This window comes from Cyprinodon variegatus, unplaced genomic scaffold (assembly GCF_000732505.1).
Source record: "Cyprinodon variegatus isolate N-32 unplaced genomic scaffold, C_variegatus-1.0 Scaffold1092, whole genome shotgun sequence".
Taxonomy (NCBI): Eukaryota; Metazoa; Chordata; class Actinopteri; order Cyprinodontiformes; family Cyprinodontidae; genus Cyprinodon; species Cyprinodon variegatus.
Window position 1 is genome coordinate 98944 of NW_015151545.1, and position 20840 is coordinate 119783.

At 39.5% G+C, this 20840-nt stretch overlaps 1 protein-coding gene across 1 annotated transcript in view; it reads left to right on the forward strand.

Moving 5' to 3' along the window:
• Positions 1 to 292: 292 nt before the first annotated feature.
• fer1l6 (fer-1-like family member 6) overlaps positions 293 to 20840 on the forward strand; it is a 48998-nt gene continuing 28450 nt past the window's right edge. The window contains exons 1-27 of the mRNA XM_015400307.1: positions 293 to 607; positions 1257 to 1348; positions 2553 to 2652; positions 3837 to 3891; positions 4019 to 4150; positions 4277 to 4339; positions 4434 to 4512; positions 4676 to 4832; positions 5690 to 5876; positions 7850 to 7951; positions 8055 to 8145; positions 8249 to 8366; positions 8461 to 8683; positions 9868 to 9976; positions 10162 to 10399; positions 12323 to 12440; positions 12782 to 12882; positions 13323 to 13425; positions 14419 to 14535; positions 14628 to 14780; positions 14871 to 15042; positions 17613 to 17737; positions 17827 to 17961; positions 18045 to 18194; positions 19739 to 19846; positions 19925 to 19987; positions 20129 to 20378. Coding sequence (XP_015255793.1) covers positions 573 to 607; positions 1257 to 1348; positions 2553 to 2652; positions 3837 to 3891; positions 4019 to 4150; positions 4277 to 4339; positions 4434 to 4512; positions 4676 to 4832; positions 5690 to 5876; positions 7850 to 7951; positions 8055 to 8145; positions 8249 to 8366; positions 8461 to 8683; positions 9868 to 9976; positions 10162 to 10399; positions 12323 to 12440; positions 12782 to 12882; positions 13323 to 13425; positions 14419 to 14535; positions 14628 to 14780; positions 14871 to 15042; positions 17613 to 17737; positions 17827 to 17961; positions 18045 to 18194; positions 19739 to 19846; positions 19925 to 19987; positions 20129 to 20378 — 3376 coding nt within the window. The 5' untranslated portion in view covers positions 293 to 572. The remainder of the gene's footprint in view (positions 608 to 1256; positions 1349 to 2552; positions 2653 to 3836; positions 3892 to 4018; positions 4151 to 4276; positions 4340 to 4433; positions 4513 to 4675; positions 4833 to 5689; positions 5877 to 7849; positions 7952 to 8054; positions 8146 to 8248; positions 8367 to 8460; positions 8684 to 9867; positions 9977 to 10161; positions 10400 to 12322; positions 12441 to 12781; positions 12883 to 13322; positions 13426 to 14418; positions 14536 to 14627; positions 14781 to 14870; positions 15043 to 17612; positions 17738 to 17826; positions 17962 to 18044; positions 18195 to 19738; positions 19847 to 19924; positions 19988 to 20128; positions 20379 to 20840) is intronic.

Here is a 20840-nt window from a genome sequence, read left to right on the forward strand (position 1 = left end):
AAACTAGATTAATCATTGATATCCTAACATTTGCTTGCATATCATAAGAAACAGAATATTTCCTCAAGTTTAACAGGGTGGTAACTAGATTCATAGTCAAACAGCTTTAACACATTAAATACAAAAAAAATGTTTGCACAGTGTTATACTTTCCCGTGTAAGAGATTAACAAGAGAAAGGGCAGGTCCCCACTTAGCAACCACCAACTCACACAGCAGCATGCGTGAGATCCTGATCAACTGAAACCACAGCTGGTTAAACAGAAACATATTTTCCTAATGTAAAACCAAAAGGGGGAAGAGCCGATATATTTAAGGCTTGATAGAGATCCATTTTATTTTTGCATAGGAAGCAACAAGCAGAAGTTGTTAAGTCGTGCAGGAAGTCTGAGAGCCAGCCATGCTTCCAGGGAAAGATGTCAAAGAAGGAAATTGACAGCAGATAGAATATTATGTGTCCCTTCTGATCTGACTGGGCAGATCTTAGGAAAAGTACAGCTAAAGTCAAGTCGGATTATATGTGAAGTGAAATCTTTATTGTGGGAACATAAGACTTTTGTAGAAATCAGCTAAATGGATCTATTGGACAGTCCTGCATCTCAGCACAGGTGAGATATTGGAGTTTGAATTTCTTTTTCTATTTAACTGACTGGTCTAACTTCTCAGCCGGTCAGTTTACACCTTAAGGTTCAGAAATGAAAAAAGTTTTACTGGGTTAAAACAAGCAGAAAGGAGTCTTTCCAGCATTTATTTATTTTCCTTTCCAAACGTGCTTGTAAAGATGCAGGAATATTTTGTTATGATAAATAATCTTCTTTCAATTTTAACTAAAAGAATTCTCAAAAAATATTTGAATTCTTCTTCGCAGCTAAATTGATTAGATTTAAATTTTTCAGTATCACTGTTAATGTTTCTGTGTTAGAATTGCTATTATTTTGTGCTTCACATGTAGAATAACTTGTTTTAGATGCACATAACAAACTTTTTTACTGGACAATAATAGAAAACCTCAAACAAATTTAAATACAGTAAATCCAGCTTTTTTTATAAATATATTTTTATTTTGAAGCAATATGCAAATATCTATTTTTACTCCCTTCAAATGACAATAATAAATTAAAAACATACATAATAGACTACAGAATTTTTTGTTTATAATTATTTTAGACTTTTCCTTCACTCTGAACTATTGCTGGCTCAGCTGTAAAATACTGTGGGGAGTAAAGATTAAGACCAAATTCACTGTTTTTTTAACAGAAAGGGGAAGAAGAAGCTGTTTGGCCTCAAAGTGAAGAAGAAAAAGAAGAAAGAAAGCGAAGATCTCGTCCTGGCAAATAAAGGCGCTGTGGGTAAGGCCTGGAAAACAAACACATCACTGAGACTCAGCTGTGATCATAAGCAGATGAAACATCCCTGTCATCACCGGGAGGGAGACTAATGCTGCTCAAATAAGCATTCGCCAGAATCGAACTGAGACAACATGCAGTCCTGCTCCAACTAAATAGTCCTCCTCCTGATGTGACTCTCACATTCAGGTTTCTAAAGTTTCTGCCCTTCACCTACACCTGAAGGCTAAAGGACACTTGTTCAAGAGCAACGATAACCCCATTTACACTACCTTTTCGAAACCGTGCTGAGATCGGTCCAAGCACGGTCCAAGCACGGTAACCGAGACAACTGTTGAGTGTAAATGGTACGCACAACTGAACCAGACACAACCAAAACCTCGCTAACATGGTACTAGTTCATCAGTGTGATGAACCTTAACGCCTGTCATTGTTTCCTGCGTCTGTAAGCCCTGATCAGATTTATATCCACTTCCCGACTCTGTCAAGTAAATTCACCAAAGGCTGCCTTCTTCGCCTGACTCTTCGTAAACTTCCTGAATGTTACGGGCACCGCCATGTTGATTTTGTTCGTTTACCTCTAGAGAGCAGTAGATCATCAGTAGGAGGCGAGGAAACATGCTAGCGTGGTGTTTAAATGGTCGTAAGGAACCAAGCTCGGCATGGTTAACTGATCCAAGGTTGGCACTGAATGGTTTTCAGAGGGTATTGTAAATGGGACTTATGGTAAGTCCATATCCTTGGAAAGGAAGAAAGATGGTTTGAGCGGGGGGTAAAGGAAGCCATCTTTGTTAACCTGGAAAAACCATCTCTCGACTGAGGAGGTCTTTCACATACCCCTTCACCCACCTACCCGCCCCAACCTGACTCACACTTCAATGTGGCATTGGCCACTCCTACGAGGGAGCTAACGGCCCATCAGAACCCCCTGACAACCATTAACCCCCCAGGTGACTTCCTCGGCCAATCAAGCAAGAGGAATCAGAGCCACCCTTTTTCCCCTAATTCTTTGTTATACCTACAGTATGTTAACCTCAGTGCACCTCACCACTAGTTAGAACTGAAGAAGCCTCTTGGATTAGAATTAAAACATCTTCTAGAAAACTTCATGTCCAGTTACTCAAAATGAATTCATCAAGACTGACCATGACCTGGATGACTGAGAAAGTTCACTGAAAAGTTTCTGTATGTTTCTGTATGTGTGCAGACAGTGAGGTGGAGGCTTCCTCTGAAGCATCTTTCCTACAGGAAGGAGAGAACCCTGAGGAGCAGCTGGCCATCAGAAGAATAAAACCAAACACAAAGAGGTAGCCTTAACACCACATTCTATCCCTGTTTTAGAAGATGAAACAGTCTAGTAATACTTTTAGGGGCAGTCAGTCAAGCAAAGTGGAAGTTATAGACATGCTTTAAAGAGTCATGTCATATTTAAAATAGCTCAGCTACAAAGCAATAAAAAACACTCTTTTACAGAAGCGTTTGGAGCTGAAGAGTGTGGAGAAGGTCTGCTGTAAGGGTGTTGATCTGTTAAAACCACCCAAATCATTAAACACCATTAGTTTTTGCTTGTTTCTACTGCAGGTGTGAAACTCAGGGCCCACAGTTCTAATCTAGCCATTCGCAGAAATGTTTTATAACTTATCATGAATAAGAAGCGTATGTTTTTTAAGTGTTTACACGGTGGTTGAAATGCACAATAAATGAGAGGAAATTTCTAATCCAATCCAATCCAATCCACTTTATTTATATAGCATGATTTCAATAAACACAAGGTTTCCAAAGTGCTGCAAAAAAAAGATAAAATAACTAAAATAAATAAAAGTAAATAAAATAAAATAAAAGCACTGCCCGCACAGGATAAAATAGAGCAGGTGTGCTCTCTGTAGATGAAACCTTTTAACTAAAGTTTCATTTGCTGCACTGGAAAAAATAATCTAGATAAGTATTTTTTTACTTAAAATAACTGCATTTTTTTCTTAAATTAAGGAATTAAGTAAGACACTTTGCCAATGGAAGAAGACAATTTACATTTAAAATAAGAAAAAAATGCATTGTCTTATGTCAAGTGCATATTATCTAATTATCTTATTTCAAGAGTAAAAATACTCATTCCATTGGTATATCATCTTATTTGCCTACTCAGATTAAGGATAAATACACTTAATAAAAAAAAAAAAAAAGTTGACTTATTTGTTGATCGTTTTTGCAGTGCAACCAACCCTCTTAAAGACTGTCAGACTGGTCAGATATATACTGTATATTTTTAAACAACCCACCATATAATTATCCTTGTTTCTTCTTCCTAATAGTTTGTTTTCAATTGTTTTCCAAATTATTACTGACAGGTCCCAAAAAGTACTATGCAAATCAATAGCCACAAACCTTTAATTCTTCAGTGTTAGGACTTAAGCTGAGAAGATTTGTTTTTTCTGTGAGCAGGATGACAAAAAATGCTTTTATCTGACTTTAAAATATGCTTGGATTTCCACAGAGCCAAACTTCAAACTCGCATTCAGGGCAGTGAAGGAAAACCAGAGAGCTTCCAGGTAAATAACACACAATGCAGCAGTGAAACAAAACAAAACCTTCATTTTTATAGATTCACTTGTTTGTTTCATCTGAAGCTTCATCTGAAGCCTGATGTCTGATTTTTTTTTTCTTTCCACGGCACAGATTGCCATCAATATCACAGAAGCCAGGCAGCTTGTGGGGGAAAACATAGACCCCAGTGTGGTGATTGAGATTGGGGATGAGAAGAAGCAGACATCCGTCAAAGAAGGAACCAACGCTCCATTTTACAACGAGGTGAAAAAAACTGTTAGAAACACTTGTACAAATGTCAAAGGGCTGGTGTTAGATAGAAAAATGTCATAAATCACTTTATGCCCCATTTTAATCTTCTCTCTATCCCGCCTCTTCTCTCTCCATCAGTATTTTGTTTTTGACTTCTTTGCCCATAAAGAGGTCTTTTTCGACAAAATCATCAAACTGATGGTTAGTCGAAACATGCAAACAATGATAAAACCAACTTTAATCCTCTTTACTTTGTTTACAGACTTTTTGAAAGAACTTTTGTGGATCTCTGCAGGTTGTTCACTCAAAGATGTTGAAGTCATTTACCGTGGGATCTTTTAAGCTGGACGTTTGGACGGTCTACAAGCAGCCAGGTCAACCGTGTTTTCTGATTTAGAAGAAAGTCATAGCAGCGTGGCACAGCCAAACCTTAAATATCTGAGTAAAAAAGTAAAAGAGTGAGGACTTCTCTGCTGGTTGGTGCTGATAGCTTCTTATTATGCGGATGTAAAGTGGATCATTTTGTTCATATCTCAGGTCACCAGTTTATGAACAAGTGGGCAGTGTTGACCAACCCAGGTGACCTGAGCACTGGAGTCAAAGGCTATGTTAAATGTGACATCAGCGTCTCAGCAAAAGGAGATGCCGTGCAGCCGGGACCAAAAGCGAGTGATGCTGAAGAGCAGATCGAAAAGTACAGACCTCCTCTGAAAACATGTTTTTTTAGTAGAACTAATGTGTGGTTTTAGACAGACTCGCCACATTATGTTTTTTCTAAATAGCACAAAATGTATGCATGCTGCTTTAGCATATACACTAAATGGATTGACCTGATATTTTAGTCCGTGAGGCAGACACCCTGTCTACTTTTAAGCGTAGGCTTAAAACTTTCCTTTTTGGAAAGCTTATACAGTAGTTAAAGTGGCTCAGGTTATCCTGAGCTATCTCTATAGTTATGCTGCTATAGGCTTAGCTTGCTGGAGGATATAGGGACCCCTTTTTCATCCTTCTACTTCATTCTATCTCTCTGCTTTTTCTCATAGTAGCTTCTCCTCATCTGTTTCTGTTTGGCTGTGACTCCATCCTGCAGATAAATATCAGCTATGCTGCTGCATCAAACACCTTTGTTTATAGATGTCGGAGATCTGCCTGTTTTCCAGTGTAGTCTTGTTTCTCTGACTGTGACTGGCTGGATGTGCTCTCTTCATGGGAGCTGGCTCGGAGCTCTTCTGCCTGGCTGTGTGTTTCCTGGAGGGGGCCGCCTTTTACAGTTGCCTTTTGTATCGCTGCATCTTTCTGTATGTCTGCTTCTGTCTCCTTGAACCCCAGTCAGCCTCGGTAGATGCCCGCCCATACTGAGCCTTGTTCTGCTGGAGGTTTCTTCCTGTTAAAAGGGATTCTTCCCTCTCAAGTGTCGCAATCAACTGGTTTTCAGAAAACCTTTAATCAATTTGACTGTATGATCTTGTGAATTGTGCCTTGAGATGACATATATAGTGAATTGGCGCAATATAACTGAATTGAATTGATGCTGTGTGCTTCTGTTATTAGGAACCTCCTGATTCCAGAGGGGCTTCCCTCTGAGCGCCCGTGGGCCCGTTTCTGTGTGAAGGTGTACCGAGCTGAAGGCCTCCCTCGAAACAACTCCAGCATTATGGCCAACGTTACCAAAGCCTTTATAGGAGACAACACAGCACTCATTGACCCCTATGTTGTAGTCAGCTTCTTTAAACAACTGGTGAGCCAAAAATGTTTCTCCGTTTTTGTTCAGAAAACAAATGCATCATGAGTTTTCCATTCAATATAGCCTTAAAAACTTTGGAGAGTAAGCTTTGCTGCTTAAGTCTTTGAGTTTGACTCAAAAAAGCATTTATTGAAATGGAGCTTAGGCGGAACTTTAATTGAAGGAACTGATTACCTACCCTTACCCGCCTCTGACACAAGCTACCGGTAATCAGCTTTGTACCACACCTCCATGAAAGCCTAACCAGCATCTGGAGTTCATCTTAAAAGTGTCTCCACATCTCAGTCTGCTACCCAAAGCGCAGGCAGTGGTTGTGCTATGTCTGACTTCGATTCAGATGACCCTGATTCAACCCACCTCCAGCCCCTTCTCCACCATCGTAGCTAAAGCTTCATCAGAGTGTCATTCCTCCCGAGCTCTTACTGCTTTCCTGTCTCATCTCAACCGGTCCGGCAGAAGACCGCCATGTTGAGCCTGGTTCTGCCAGAGGTTTCTTCCCAATGGGGAGTCTTTCCTCTCCACTGTCTCTTCATGCTTGCTCATCACAGACAGGTTCATGCAACCTGTGTTATCCAAGCTGGTCTTCCATCTTCCAGGTCCCCTAGTGAAGCTCTAGTATCAGCTCAGTCCACTGGATCTCTCTATACAGCTCAGCATAGAGTCTCACCAACCAGCACTAATGGACTGACCTACTTCATCTATCTCCACTCCATCACCAGTTTCAGGTCTGGAGGGAAACATCCATGTCCGTTACTCCTGTTCATGCATATCAAAGCAAAATTCAGTGCTAATGTTTCCTGCTGAGGTCTGAGCGCCAAAGACTATAGTAATTATATCAATAAAATTTAGTAATCAAATAACAGTTCATTGATGTATATAGATTCTAAAACAATCCATTTACTGAAAGAAAGTGTGGATAAGAGCAGTAATTAAGCCAAAACAGTACAAAAATACATTCTGCATTGAAGATGAACATAAATTCTTTACCAGCTTAAAAAAATGAAAGAGTGTAATTTGTCCTTTTAGGACACCATCTATTTTTAACTTGATGTATTTGATGTTAAAAATAACCCAAAAAAATCAGAATGTAATATGTGAAATGTATTCATTTTTACAACTGTGCTGCAACTGTACTGATTATGGTTCAATCAACCAGAAACAACAATGCTTTTGTCATGTGAAGTTAAAGTGTCCTGTTTCATACTAATCAATGGGAATGCCACCATTGGTGTTTCACTACTGATAAATGAAATTGTCTATGCTAATGGACCTCAGGTTTTTGAGGCATAAATCTCTTCCTGCCATCCCCTTAATCTTTAGCTCCCTTAAAACTGACTCAAGTCATGACTCTGGCTTACAGTCCAAAATAATAATATTGCTTCCTGTCTATAAATCCAAAAGTTTTTAAAACTAAAAGGTGATTTTAAACCGAAGTATTCAAAGAAGGAGTGTAAATGCTTCTAATCTAACTACCTTTACAAGGTGGATCAGCAAATAAGGTCCATCCATCCACCCCAGCTGTCTACAGGCGAGAGGCAGGGTCCACCCTGAACAGGTCGTCGGTCCATCGCAGGGCAACACAGAGACAAACAGGACAAACAACCATTCACACACACACTCATGCCTAAGAAGAAATTAGAGAAGCCAATTAACCTTACAGTCATGTTTTTGGACTGTGGGAGTAAGCCGGAGTACCCAGAGAGAACCCACACATGCTCAGGGAAAACATGCAGAAAGATTCCTGGCCAAATGTCTCTCTCCATTGAGCTTGCCTGCTCTCCCTGTGAATTTGTGAGTTGTCTCCAGGTACTCTGGCTTCCTTCCACAGTCCAAACACATGTCTTGGGTTAATTGGCATCTCTAATTAGTCCTTAAATGTGTCCATGCTCGTATGTTTCTATGTTGCCTTGTGACACACTGTCGAGTAATATGCTTGTAATATGCCTTTTTGTCTTTGTCTCTCTCAGGGTCGCACGTCCACCCAAAAGTCCTCAGCTGATCCGGTGTGGAACGAGCAGATTGTCTTCACTGAGATGTTTCCTCCTTTGTGTCAGAGATTAAAGATTCAGGTCTGAATTTAAGCAAACACACGTCTTTGCAGCTCTATAAAGAATTTTATTAAATGTATACAGGTATAATCTCCCCATGATCTTACATTCATTTTACTTTAAGGTCTGGGATGAGGGAAGCATGAATGATGTTGCCATAGGAACCCATTACTTTGACCTAAGACGTATTTCTAATGAACAAGACGGTGACAAAGGTGAGGAAGAACTGAGTCATAGATGAAATCAGACCCAGATGTTAGGTGAAAATAACGCTGTGGTTTAATCATGCTGACTTTTTCACTTTCTCATTGGTTTCAGGGTTTTTACCAACGTTTGGTCCTGCTTGGATTAACCTATATGGCTCAGCGCGAAACTTCTCCTTGGGTGATGACACAGGGGAACTTAATGAAGGCATTGGCGAAGGGGTTTCCTTCAGGTTCATAACTAAACATGATGCGTTTTCATTTTTTTTAAACAAAACAACATTCCTGAAATAATTCCTACATCCAGTTGTGTCCTTGTGATTTTAGGGGTAGGGTCTACTTGGAGCTGGCGGTGGAGATCCTGTCCGGAGGCACGGGCTCAGAGTCCAAACTCAGTCGGATGATTAAACCTGTGAAAGACATAAAAGCAGGGAAAGCTGGTGTGAAGGATGCAAAGAGTCCTGCTGGAGGAGCCGGAGGAGGGACAGGGGCAGCTGATGATGATAAAGGAAAAGCAGCAGAGGTCCTTCCTGTTGACCCCCCTTCTTTGGTAAGGGTTAGAAAAAAACATTTAAATTATGATACAATCGAAATGTATCAAAATGAAATCTCATTTCTTATGTGCTTTGCTTCATGGGGCCATGTTTCTGTTAGAACCTTCTCATCTAATTGAAGCAGTGGGAAAATCGAAAGGATCAATCTTTAGACAAAAAATGTGAAAATGGTGCTAGTTAGGACAGAATCACTATAAGAGATAAAAATGTTTATTAAAAAGCTTCAAAATGACTGCATTGACCTTTAAAATTAACCTGAGCACTGGCACTCAAAAGGGCTGCGTTCTCAACCCTGCTCTCATTACACACGACTCCACTGCTCTCCAGCCCACAAGCGTGGTTATGAAGTTTGTGGATAAAACCAATTGTGTGTCTCGTGCCTAAAGATAACGCTATAAAGAAAAGGTCAAATATCTAACACAGTGGTGCTCCAGGAACAATGTTTCTATTCCACTGCTGACCTTAGGTTTATGTAGGTTTCCTCCAAAACTTGTGGTGGGAACTTTTTGTGTTTAATAGGCCTTTATTAATAAAAGAAAATGGTAAGTACACAAAGAACAGTTTTAAACATATAAATAGCAGTTAAGTGTGAAAATAAAACCTGAGATTAGATTATAAATTAACACTTTGAATTTCTTAAAGTTTTAAAATAAGAGAATTAAAAAATCTTTAAGATTTGGCTAAATAAGCCATATTCTGATTTTCACTTACAGTATGAATGATAAATGTCTGCTTCCTGCAGTGGGGTGCTGCTGTATTTAAAACTGCTTCAGCGCACAAAGAACTTTATCTTAAAATTATAGAAACATTCCATGTTTTCTCATTTCTATATTTTTGAAGCCTCCTCTAAAGATGCTTTTTCTTTGTTTTCTGACTTAATTCTCTGCAATACATATACATTTAGGTTGGATTTATTTGCAAATTATCTTTATGGTCTAAAATTGACAATAAAATGTCTTTAACTCTTAATCCTCGAGTGGAGCATAAGTGTAAAACTTTTTAAAAATACTTTCAGATGAAAAAGCTGTTTTTGACTTACCCAAAGAACTAAAGCTAACGTTTGCTCAAAACTGTTTCATCAAACCCACATGCAAAAAGAAGTAATTGACCGGATGTTTGTATCTCAGTTAAAGATATCTTAATTTAAAATGAGCCAATGCTCGTATTTTTTTATTTCCAGCCAAATGAAGATGACTGTGAAACCTTCCTGCTGTTTGGCGCATTGCTTGAAGCCACCATGATTGACCGAAAGATTGGAGACAGGCCCATCAGCTTTGAGTTCTCCCTTGGTGAGTCACTATACAAAAAAAAAAAAAAAAAATCAAACCAAATTTTTCTTGATTGTAATGTTTGACCTGATGAAAAAAGCAAGGGATCTTTTTGTGTCGGTTGTTATATTTAAGTCCCGTCCTCCAATCAAATTTCTTGCTCGTGACAAGCCAAACTTTCCATGTTTACTTGTGTTTCCTGTCAGGTAACTATGGCAATGTCCTGGAGTCTCCATCTCAGCAAAGCACTGCCAGTCCTGCTGTGACTAGAAGGAGGAAGGCTCTTGACGTCCCAGATAGCAGTGAAGCATTTGGCTCCTCAATGCTGAGCTGCTCTCCTACCAGCTCATCCTCACTGCTTCTACCCAAAGAACCTTTGGACACATCTTTAGCCTCTAAATCCACCACACCTCCAGAGAAACCTCTCATCGTTGAAGGAAACAGGTAGATTTTCTTTGAATGTGCTGTTATACACTTGAGGCTGTCATCTGTCCAGGCTGTTGAGGTGGACAAAATATTAAGGCTCCCTTATAAACAAGAAGATACGGATGAAGATAGACTATGTCTGTAGAATAAATTAAAATTCCCAAAATAAGAACATTATTTTTCAACTGAGCTCACTGCCTCAGGTCAAGTCCTGTAAACAGCCCTTTGGGGTTATTTAATCCCTTCTACAGCGGCTCTGGTTACACCACTGCATCCATTACGTCGTGTTGGCCATGATGATGTCATTCTTCTGTGCAGTTGTTTGGTCATAAAGACCATAAGGCTTTCAATCAGTTGAACTGAGGGCACAGAAGGTGTGAAGCAAACTCTGACCTCTATGGCTGTGTCTGAATGTCCATCCTAAGCCCTAAATCCCTTAATCACTTTATAGAGTGGGGACTGTATAGTGAACATTATAGTGAACTCAGTTAATGGACCTTTTAAACAGATGATCACTGCTTTTCTCTCCCCATTGGTCATGTAGCTCCGCCTCCCCGCACAGTGCATATGTCATCTTTGTTCATTGTTGACACTCACACTACCCAACAGTGGGCTGCTGTCACAACAAATCAAATACATCTGCTCGTCTAGTGACCATAAATGATCACTACTATTCAAGGTGCATTGTGGGAATTTTAATGTCTACTACATTTTCATCCACTAGACGTTCAGACACTAATTTGAAATAGTGTAACCACTATATAGTTTCCTATATAGGGAATCGAATGCAGCCCTTGTGTTTCATCATCCTCTGGCCCACCCATTCATTGTTGACTTGATCAGTTCGTCAACTGTTAGCTGCAATATTTTGTGAAAGGGACTTATTGCACAGACAGCTTTCTAATACAATCAGCTCAGATTTTAATACACTTATAGGAGGTTTGTACATCTGGTAAGATATTATATGTGTTTGTGTCTGAAGAGACGTTTCTGGGGTTTATGGAATAAATATTAAAGATCTGTCTCTTACTCTGTTAGCCATTAGGGTTACCCAGACCCCATCAGGCTAGATGTCTCCGTCTCATCTTTAAAGATCCAAATTATGGTAAAATAGCCTGGAAGGGCAGTATGTAGCAATCGTAGCAAGATAGATTGGTATTTCTTAATGTTTAATCTGTTTATCAAACATGTAGCTGCTCCCTAGAGGGAATCAGAATCAGGTGTATTGCCATTGTTAGTGAAGGAGTTCACAAACTAGGAATTTTTTATGGTACAATCGTGCAACACGAAACATATAATATGGAATAGGTAAATAAAATTATAAAAATATCTAAAACACTGTGGGTATAAGGCATGCAATAAAATAGACTAATATATACACTTAGGATAAAAATATGGATATAAAATATAAAAAGTAACATAGCATCTTACAAGGTAGTGCAAATAGAGCAGTGTGCAAATAGAGCAATGCCTATTGAACACATGCGAGAGCACACACAAGCCCATTTCTCCTCGTGCACACCCTTTTAAAAGTGCATCGCTCATACAAGCTTACTTTTCAAAGAAAACACATAGGACAGCCCTACGTAAACATATCACCAGAATGATTGACAATTAGGAGGACAACTTATTTTGATAATCCACTTGGAAGAAGAACATCCTCCACTATATCTTTAAAGTTTTTTTGGATTTAATTTTTTTTTCTTTTGTGGTTCTTTTTAAGATATTTGAATATTTTAGTTTTCAAGAGTTGCCTATATCCATAAAATTAAAACTTATCTAACCTATCAAGCTTTTCCAGCACCTCGGGTCAACACTTTGCTGACTTTTAATCATTATCATTATTAAGGCAAAGCCTGTAATACAGTACATATTTTCTTTTTTTAATTTTGCTTCTGGCTTTTACCAAGGAAAATAATGCATGTGTGCAATTATGTCCAGACACTACATGTATTTACCTCTGGAGAAGAAGCCCTGTGTGAATGTGGTGAGCTACTGGGAGGACAGAACTTACCGGCTGCACAACTCAAATATGCTGGAGAATATAGCAACACTCTTTGTAAGTACAGACAAACAAACACAGAAAGCTATCACTTGGGGAACTGTTTAAGTTTTATCAAACCCCATATGTTTTTAATTCACACTTAGGTTGCATCAGTTTATGACCTGATGTACTCTGCAGGTAATGCAGGTTTAATTATGTTAAATAAAAAGAGAGATTCTGGTAATAAAACAGATGATTTAATCCTTTTCAATAGACTTGGAAAAGGCCGATCAAAGTATTTAAAGACCAGGACAGGAGCACCAGCTCTGGATTATTTAACTGCTTCCTTCCATTACCTCTTTCAATGTAATAATGCATAGAAAAACATGTATCTCGGCCGTATTCATGTCTTACAGGAGGAGGGTGTTTCCGCTGCTGCTGAGCTACTCAAGAAGTTGGACCCAGCAGCTGAAGCGACTTTAAGAGCTGTGCTCAGAAACTTTTGTTTGGATGCCAGGTAATTACTGGTAAAATTTCACGTCTTTAAAAGCCAACTTTGAATCCATGCATAAAATGAACTGTTTATGTTGGATTATTAACTGTAACTGCTCATTTAATGTGGTGTGGTATCCCTGTTCAACAAATTACTTATTTTAAAACTTTCAAATCTCCACACTTTTCATATATCAGCAGAAAATATCTGTCAAGAAATTCACCAAAGTTTAATGAGACCATTTTTCAAAGACTCCCAGCCCTTTTTGTTCTAGAAATGACAGTCGGAGAAGCAAGATCTTCAATATCTCAGAGAAATCCTGATCTAGTTTTTACTTACTAGTTGTTAATATCATATCTAACCCTGACCTTTTATTTATGCTTGGTAGAGGTGCAATAGCTGAAAGCAGATATTTTTAGTATGAATTTTACCTGATACTCCCATCATCGCCTTGTGTTTTACAGGAGTTTCATTGCAGCTGCAGAGGCCAAACTGAAAGCAGGGCAGAAGAGCAGCTTTCTGACTCTGCTGGACAAGAAACGCTTGACCATGTGCAAACAGGAGCTGGTGAGGAAAAACCACAACACCTTACAAGATATTCAAGATCTTAGTCTTAACTTTGGGATCCCAGAATTATTTGTTTAATTTAATATCTGATAGATAAATAGGATTTTTATCAATATCCTTTTAAATATATGTTCGGGCTTTTTTCTATAGCTCTTATTCATAAATATTTGAATCAATAAAACATATATTGTCTATATAAAGTCTAGTCCGATCCTATATGTTTTGAGAAAAATGTGATCGGTGCTTGTAGAGTCACACCCAAGCAATGTAATTTGATCTTTAGCAAGTGATATCTTAGCGCACCGATACTAAAGTGACTAAAAGTCTTTCTCATTTTTGCCTACTGACTCAACCTCAGAAAAAAGTCACTGTTTTCTATTTGACTTTATTTCAGGACTTTGACTAGACCGTATTACAACAAATTTATTTGATTTCATCTAAATCTAATCTAATCCATCTTTAGTTCAGGCTGTATGCTTGAATTTGTTGACCTGTTAGGAGTTGACTCTATATCCCGTCCTGAAGTCTTTTTCTCACTGCTTTAAGCAACCATTTAAAGTTTTCTGACCTTGTCTTCAGGAGGATAAGCAATGTTAGTTTTCCACCCCACAGAGCATTTTGTATTTCAACACTATAATTTTGATCCTATGTGATCGCAGCAAAATTTCCACACGTTTGCTGCATAATTTGGCTACAAACAGGATTTTTTTAAAGCTTTTGAATTTCCACTTTCCAACAGAGGTCAGATTTGTGGTCAGATTCTCCAACAGACAATTAAAAACAAACTAAATTTGTTACATTTCTGTTGCCTAAATTCGTACAACCTGCAGTATGTGACAGCTCTGATAATTATGACTGCTGTAATTCAAAGCTCTAAAGAGATCTTTAATTGAAGAATCACCAGATCAGTCTGCAGCTATGGTGTTCTCCAGTGACATGTCATTGCAAAGCATTAGTAGAATAAAACACATAACATGTAGGCATATGTTGCAGGAGAGCATGATCGGAGAGGCTGAGTCGTTGTTGGGGAGGAAGAGAACAGGGGGAGCAAAAGAAATCCTGCAAGAAGCAACTAAGCTAACACAAAAACTGCGTTTCCTCGTGGAGGAGGTGAAGCAAACATTCAAACTGCTTCTGAGTGACATGTTTACCATAAATAAGCTAACTTTTCACTTTCATACATACACATCCTTACATTGCAGCCCCAACATACAGTCCCGGACATGTTTGTGTGGTTGCTTAGCAACAACAAACGTGTTGCATATGCCCGGGTTCGAACCAGAGACCTGTTGTACTCCAGCAACCAGGAATCCAGAGGAATCCTCTGTGGGAAGATATTAACACTATATCTGAAGGTAAGAACACATATTACACTGCTCCTGTACGGCCTGGCATGTCTGGCAGAACAAAAAGGTCATGTGTGGGTGGGTGGGGGGTTTGTGCAGCCACCAGGGAAGCGGCCTTCAGGACTGTCAGTTCAAGCCAAGCTGGACGTGTATCTGTGGTTTGGAGCTTGCTCAGACTCTGCCCACATGCTGGATGACCTGCCTGCAGGATACCGACCAGACACAGGGGGCGCCGATGGTAACAGCCCTCCTTCATACCTGCTTTGCACAGGTGAGCGAGAACCATTAGCATGAACACTCTTAGCATTATGTGAATTTTGGATCGATCCAAGAAGGACGCAGAGTCACTGGTCTTACAAATTGTTGCCGCTCAGTCTTTCAGAATAATTCCACTAAAAATCCAAGAGTGGATATATCCAGGTCATCACAAGCTATGTCTATTTATCCAACATATACTGGCTGTGTATTACTGTCACTGAACCAGTGCATTTATAATATCACTGAGTAAATTGGTCAGAAAATAGAGAGCTCAGAGATAACCAATGATCTAGGATCTAATGTTCAAACAGGCAGAAAAAAGTTTTCGCTGCAGAAAACGTGGAAGTGTTCATTCAACTCCTGCTCAGTTAAATTCAACACTTTCAAAGTGTCTATTTTGGCTCACATTAGATTGATTTAGAATAGCCAATTTAAAGGGTTTTGTTTATTACCTAATTTTATACATATACAGGGCTCGATGTTAACCATTGCCCGATCTCCCGGGGCAAGTACTTTTTATTGTCGGGAGAGTACAAATTTCATTGCATTTGCCCGCCGGGCAAGTGCAGTGATCGCAAAAAAAATTATTTATCACTCAAAATTACTTTAAAATCACCGACATTAGCTGAAAACGACCCAGCCGGCACCATTTTTGTTGTTTTGTACACATTCTCACGTGATTTGAAAATTGTTATTATTATTGTCTTGTTGCTGCATTTATTTTGTCAGGGAAAACTAATCCTGAGTCAGTTAAAAGTCAGGGAATTCTGAAATTATGTAAGACTGTGGAAACCCTGTATAAAATAACTATGTATAATGATTCTCTAGAAAGGTCACATTATATTAATAGTATTATCTTGTATAAACATACTGTGACTCTAAAGTAAGTAAATTATTAATTTGTGACATTGACTTCTATGTTGTGATTTATCTTAAGTTTTTAACCAGTCAAGTTTTTTTTAGATTTTTAACATTACAATTTATATTTTTCCAAGCACACAACAGTTTAAAGCAAAGTTTAGTTTGAAAAGAATGTGCAGGAAAGATTGAAAAGCATGTTAACACGGTAATGTAGGCTTGAGTTCATTATCTGACGCATGCATATACACACCAGAAAAAATACTGAATTACAAAAAACATTTAAAAAAAGAACATGTTTCATTGATATATATACAAAAATGAATATTATGAACTATATTTATCAAACATTATACTGGGCAAGTAAAAATTGTTTCTGGGCAAATGAAATGTGAAAGTAACTTGGTCAAATCCTTAACGTCAACCCCTGATATATGTACCGGTATGTAAAAATAATAATGGTGAAATATGGTTGAAATAGACTACACTCTGCTAAAATGAGCAGTTGTTGGGAAATATGGTTAAATCTGCCCCCAAAAAAAGCATTTTTAGAGTACTATTTAGGGGTTTCGTTGTGTTTCTTTGTGACGTTAATGGGAAAACTCAACAGGTAGATTGTCTGCTTATACGGTGGCTAAGAACAAAGACAGAGTTTTAATACAGGTCACAGCGGCGTAACATGCTGGGGCTGCTAGCAGCACCTCTCTTTAAGGTCCTCTGTCTGTAAAATATCAGGCCTTCTGTCTGTCAAAACTCCTCAAGTGAATTCAGACATTTCTTATTCAAGGCCGTTTGCCAATAGAACTGGCTCTATTTCAGATTAGAGCTGGCGGTGCTTGACTGCCCAGCTCAGCTATCAGCTCCCCTGTCAGTGTTGCTGCTCTGTTCCATGCAGCACTTATCAATTTCTATCCTGATGCAAACTTATGTTAGATGTCAGATTATTTCTGCAACCAACCAGCCATGCACCATTTTACCTTAGTGATACTGTTTTAGTTACATTCTGTCTACCTGAACTGTTTATAAATTATATCTGATATCAATTTATATAGTGCCAACTCACAACCCCTGTCATCTCAAGGCCCTTTACAGTTCTACCAGATCATCCAGTCAGATTGATTCAAAGTTTTCTATCTAAGGAAAACCAGTTGATTGCATCGGCTCATTGAATCGAAGGCAATCCCTCACACTAAGCATGCTTGTAGCGACAGTGGAGAGGAAAAACCCTTTTAAGAGGAAGAAACCTCCAGCAGAACCAGGCTCAGTGTGAGCGCCAATCTGCCGAGGCCGACTGGGGTTCAAGGAGACCGATATATGACCCCAGACTTCAAATTGGAACAAAGGGATACGCCCATTCTAGATCACATATATCTTTTATTACATCTCAATCATACAGGAGTGTGAAAGTTTGCCCACATTTGCACTATTATTATGTTTTCCTACCATATTTTTCTTTTGATTAAAAAGTGTTAAACAGCCAACATTTGGATGCAGGTGTAGGTTAAGATCTGCATTTTAACAGCCTCATAAAGTCTGTTCATAAATAATATGTCTATTGGTTTAAAGAATTATTAGAATCAAAATATTTCCACCCCCCTAAATGAATTATTGTTTTTGGTGACTTGGTTTAGCTGATGTAATCAGGTATGAGGTTTTATTTTTGCAGTAAAATATGTCAGAAGTTTTCAGAACTGAATGGACCTGCTGTAATGTTTGTTCCCTCAGAGCAGCACCAGTTCGCGCTGCGCTGCCACATGTATCAGGCTCGTGGTCTGATCGCTGCAGACAACACAGGCCTGTCGGACCCATTTGCTCGAGTCACGTTTCTCTCACACTGCCAAACCACCAATGTGAGTGTGCCATTATGTGTCCTTCTCGGTATCCTGACCAACGCTACTTTAAAATCATCATGACTTTGTGGTTGTGTGTTTGCTGACAGATCATTAATCAGACTCTCAGTCCTACATGGAATCAGTGTTTGCCAATGAGCAACCTCGTGCTGAGTGGAGACCTGCAGCATGTCCTGGCAGAGCCGCCATATGTTGTTGTTGAGGTTTACGATGACGACGCTCTGGTAATCCCCACAGAAAGTAGACGATGCAGAGGAGTCTGTCTTTCTGCCATCTCTAACCACCACAATGTCTGGGCTCTGTTTAGGGAAAGGCAGAGTATCTGGGTGCCACAGTGGCCGTCCCTGAAGTGCGGTTGGCCTCCGAACCCTACTCCCCCCCTACCCTGCAGTATAGCCCAATTCACTGTGGCAGCCAATCAGGAGGAGACCTGCTGGCCGCATTCGAGCTGCTGCAGGTTAGTCACTACCATTGCCGAACAGACAAGGTCAGATTTATCCATATTTGCTATCCACAGCATCTTTTTAAGAAATTAAAAACAAACCTTTTATAACAGTAATGGATGCCACTGATGTACAGGAGTTACTTGACATAATTATTCAAACATCCTTGTGAACAGAGGAATGTGATCATGTCACAGACTCTGCAGCAAACTGACCATATCAAAGCCTTTTTTCTGCACCATGTTTTTTTTCTCCCACAATGTTTACATTTTATCGCTGCTGCACTTTAAGACATTGAAATGTCATGAGTGCAGTACAAAACAAAATTTCATTTTGTATACACAAGATGGCAAAAAATGTTGTCTAAGTGTCATAAAACAGGACAGATGGACCCAGTATTTAAGGTGAGACAGTCAGTAGGAAAGTTCACTTTTATTAAATGAAAATAAACAAAACTAAAGTGGAGCTGCTAGGATCTGCGGCTCGCGGATGCTGCAGGAAGGGGGCGGGGCGTCGTCCAATCTCAGACACTCTGGTGGGAGAAACACAGGTAAGTGACCACAATCATCTGACAGAAGATGATGATCTCAGTGAGTCACTTGCCTGATTTTACAGTCCAGTCCATCTTCCTGGAAAGGGGAGCAATCCACCCGCTGGACTGAAGAAAGACGCAGCATGCATCACTGAGAGTGTCCCCGGTGCACCAGTCCCAGAGGATTTACAGGAAGCCGATCCTGGACAGGGATTCAGAACAGGCAGGAACAGATAGAACAGGCAGGATCCAGGCTTCCAGGCATCCTAGAGCTCCCAGGCAGGTTCAGAGTCCAGAAGCGTGACCAGGTGGACACGCACAGGAGCAGACAGGATCAGGTGCAGACGGGCAGGCTCAGTGGAAGAGGGTAGCCGAGACAGAACGTGGAACCAGAACTTGATGCAGGACCTTTAAACTAGTCTCATTCTTGGAGCCAGGCCCACTTAGGATAAAAGTTGAACCTATACAGAGCCAAAAACCCAGAGGGCTCAGCAGGGGAGGAACAGTGGACGAGCAGGAGACGACACAAACACAAAACCCTCTTTCTACTGGCCGCCAGGACCCAGGACATGAACCTTAGAATAAACAGAACTGAACAGACTGAACAGAAAATAACATCTAATGATCTGGCCATGATAGCTGGAACTGAGCCCAATATAAGGGCAACTGCCAGGTGGATGAGATGAGTGATAATTAGGAGCTGGAAAGAGTAAAGCAGGTGAAAGGCATGAGTAATTAAGGCCAGCTATCACAGCAGATCATGACACTAAGTCTGAGTCATACCCAAGCTGGTCGTAGCAGGGCAAGTCTGGATCAACTACTACATACAGTAACAAAACTTTCCGACTTGTCTAGCCTCTTCAGTAGGGGACCTCAAATGATATAGATTTGTTCTCCTTCTGTTGACTTTTTTTAAAACCATGTTATAACTTAATAACGAACAATGCATACTCATTCACTATTAACTAAAGTTACTGTTTCTAACATAGTAATCCACAAAGAAGGTTTCTTATGACCACTGTGTAGGTTAAAGACTCTGAACAGCTGAATGTTCCAGATTTAGAGGAGCAGGAAGGAGGCATCTATACTGTTCCTGCCTACATTAGGCCTGTTCTCAGCACCTACAGGCTGGAGGTTTGTCTGCTTTCATCACTGATCAAACAGTGTTAAAATGATCTTTAAATTGACCTGTTAAAATGGATGTTTATGCAGGTTTTGTTCTGGGGACTGAGGGAGCTGAAGAAGGTTCAGCTCCTATCCGTTGATCGGCCACAGGTTTGAAAAAATACCTCACTTCATACAGAATGTGAATTGAGCAGAGAATTCATAATCATCATAAATTCTGCATTTATCAAAATGTTTCTTAATAAATCAGGGATACTTGGGAAATTAGCTTTAAGATTTTTATTTTTCCAGGTGTTCATCGAATGTGCAGGTAAAACCCTGCGCTCCTCGGTTATCCAGAAGTACAAGTCCAACCCAAACTTTACCACACTGGTAGATGCCATTGAGCTGGTAAGATCAACGTCCTTTACACAAATAGACTACATTAGGATGAAATTTGTTGCACCCAAACAGGTCTGTATCTCATGGATTATGTTAAAGTGTGGCACACAGATCAGTCAGCACAGAATATATCTCTTCAATTCAAATCTCACCACAATTTGTCAAAGGATATCAGGAATCTGAACCTAGCAGAAAAGAATAGACCTACATTAATTAGAACCATTTGGTCAAAAAATAAGGCAAAAAATCTCCCAAAAGCTGGAAGAGGCCAGAAAACCATCAGCTGGATTTCAGCTGAATTAAGTATTTCTACAATTTTTTTACGAGAAGAAGAAGTAAAAACATTTTAACAACATCTGGAGAGATCACCAAAACTTCCCAGATGTTGATAGATGATGGTTAGGCAAGATTTCCATGCTGAATCATACTTTTTGGGGAAAATATCTTATAGAAAGACAGTGAGCTGCCTCAGCAAGGGAGAATTCTTCTAAAGCTAAAACATCACTTGACATAAAATATTCAGGAATACAAGATAAACAGGGTGCTGACCCTGCGATAGAAGGAACTGGGCCATCTAATGCCCCTTACAAAAAACAACAAACACCAGCAGGCAGGAATAAAT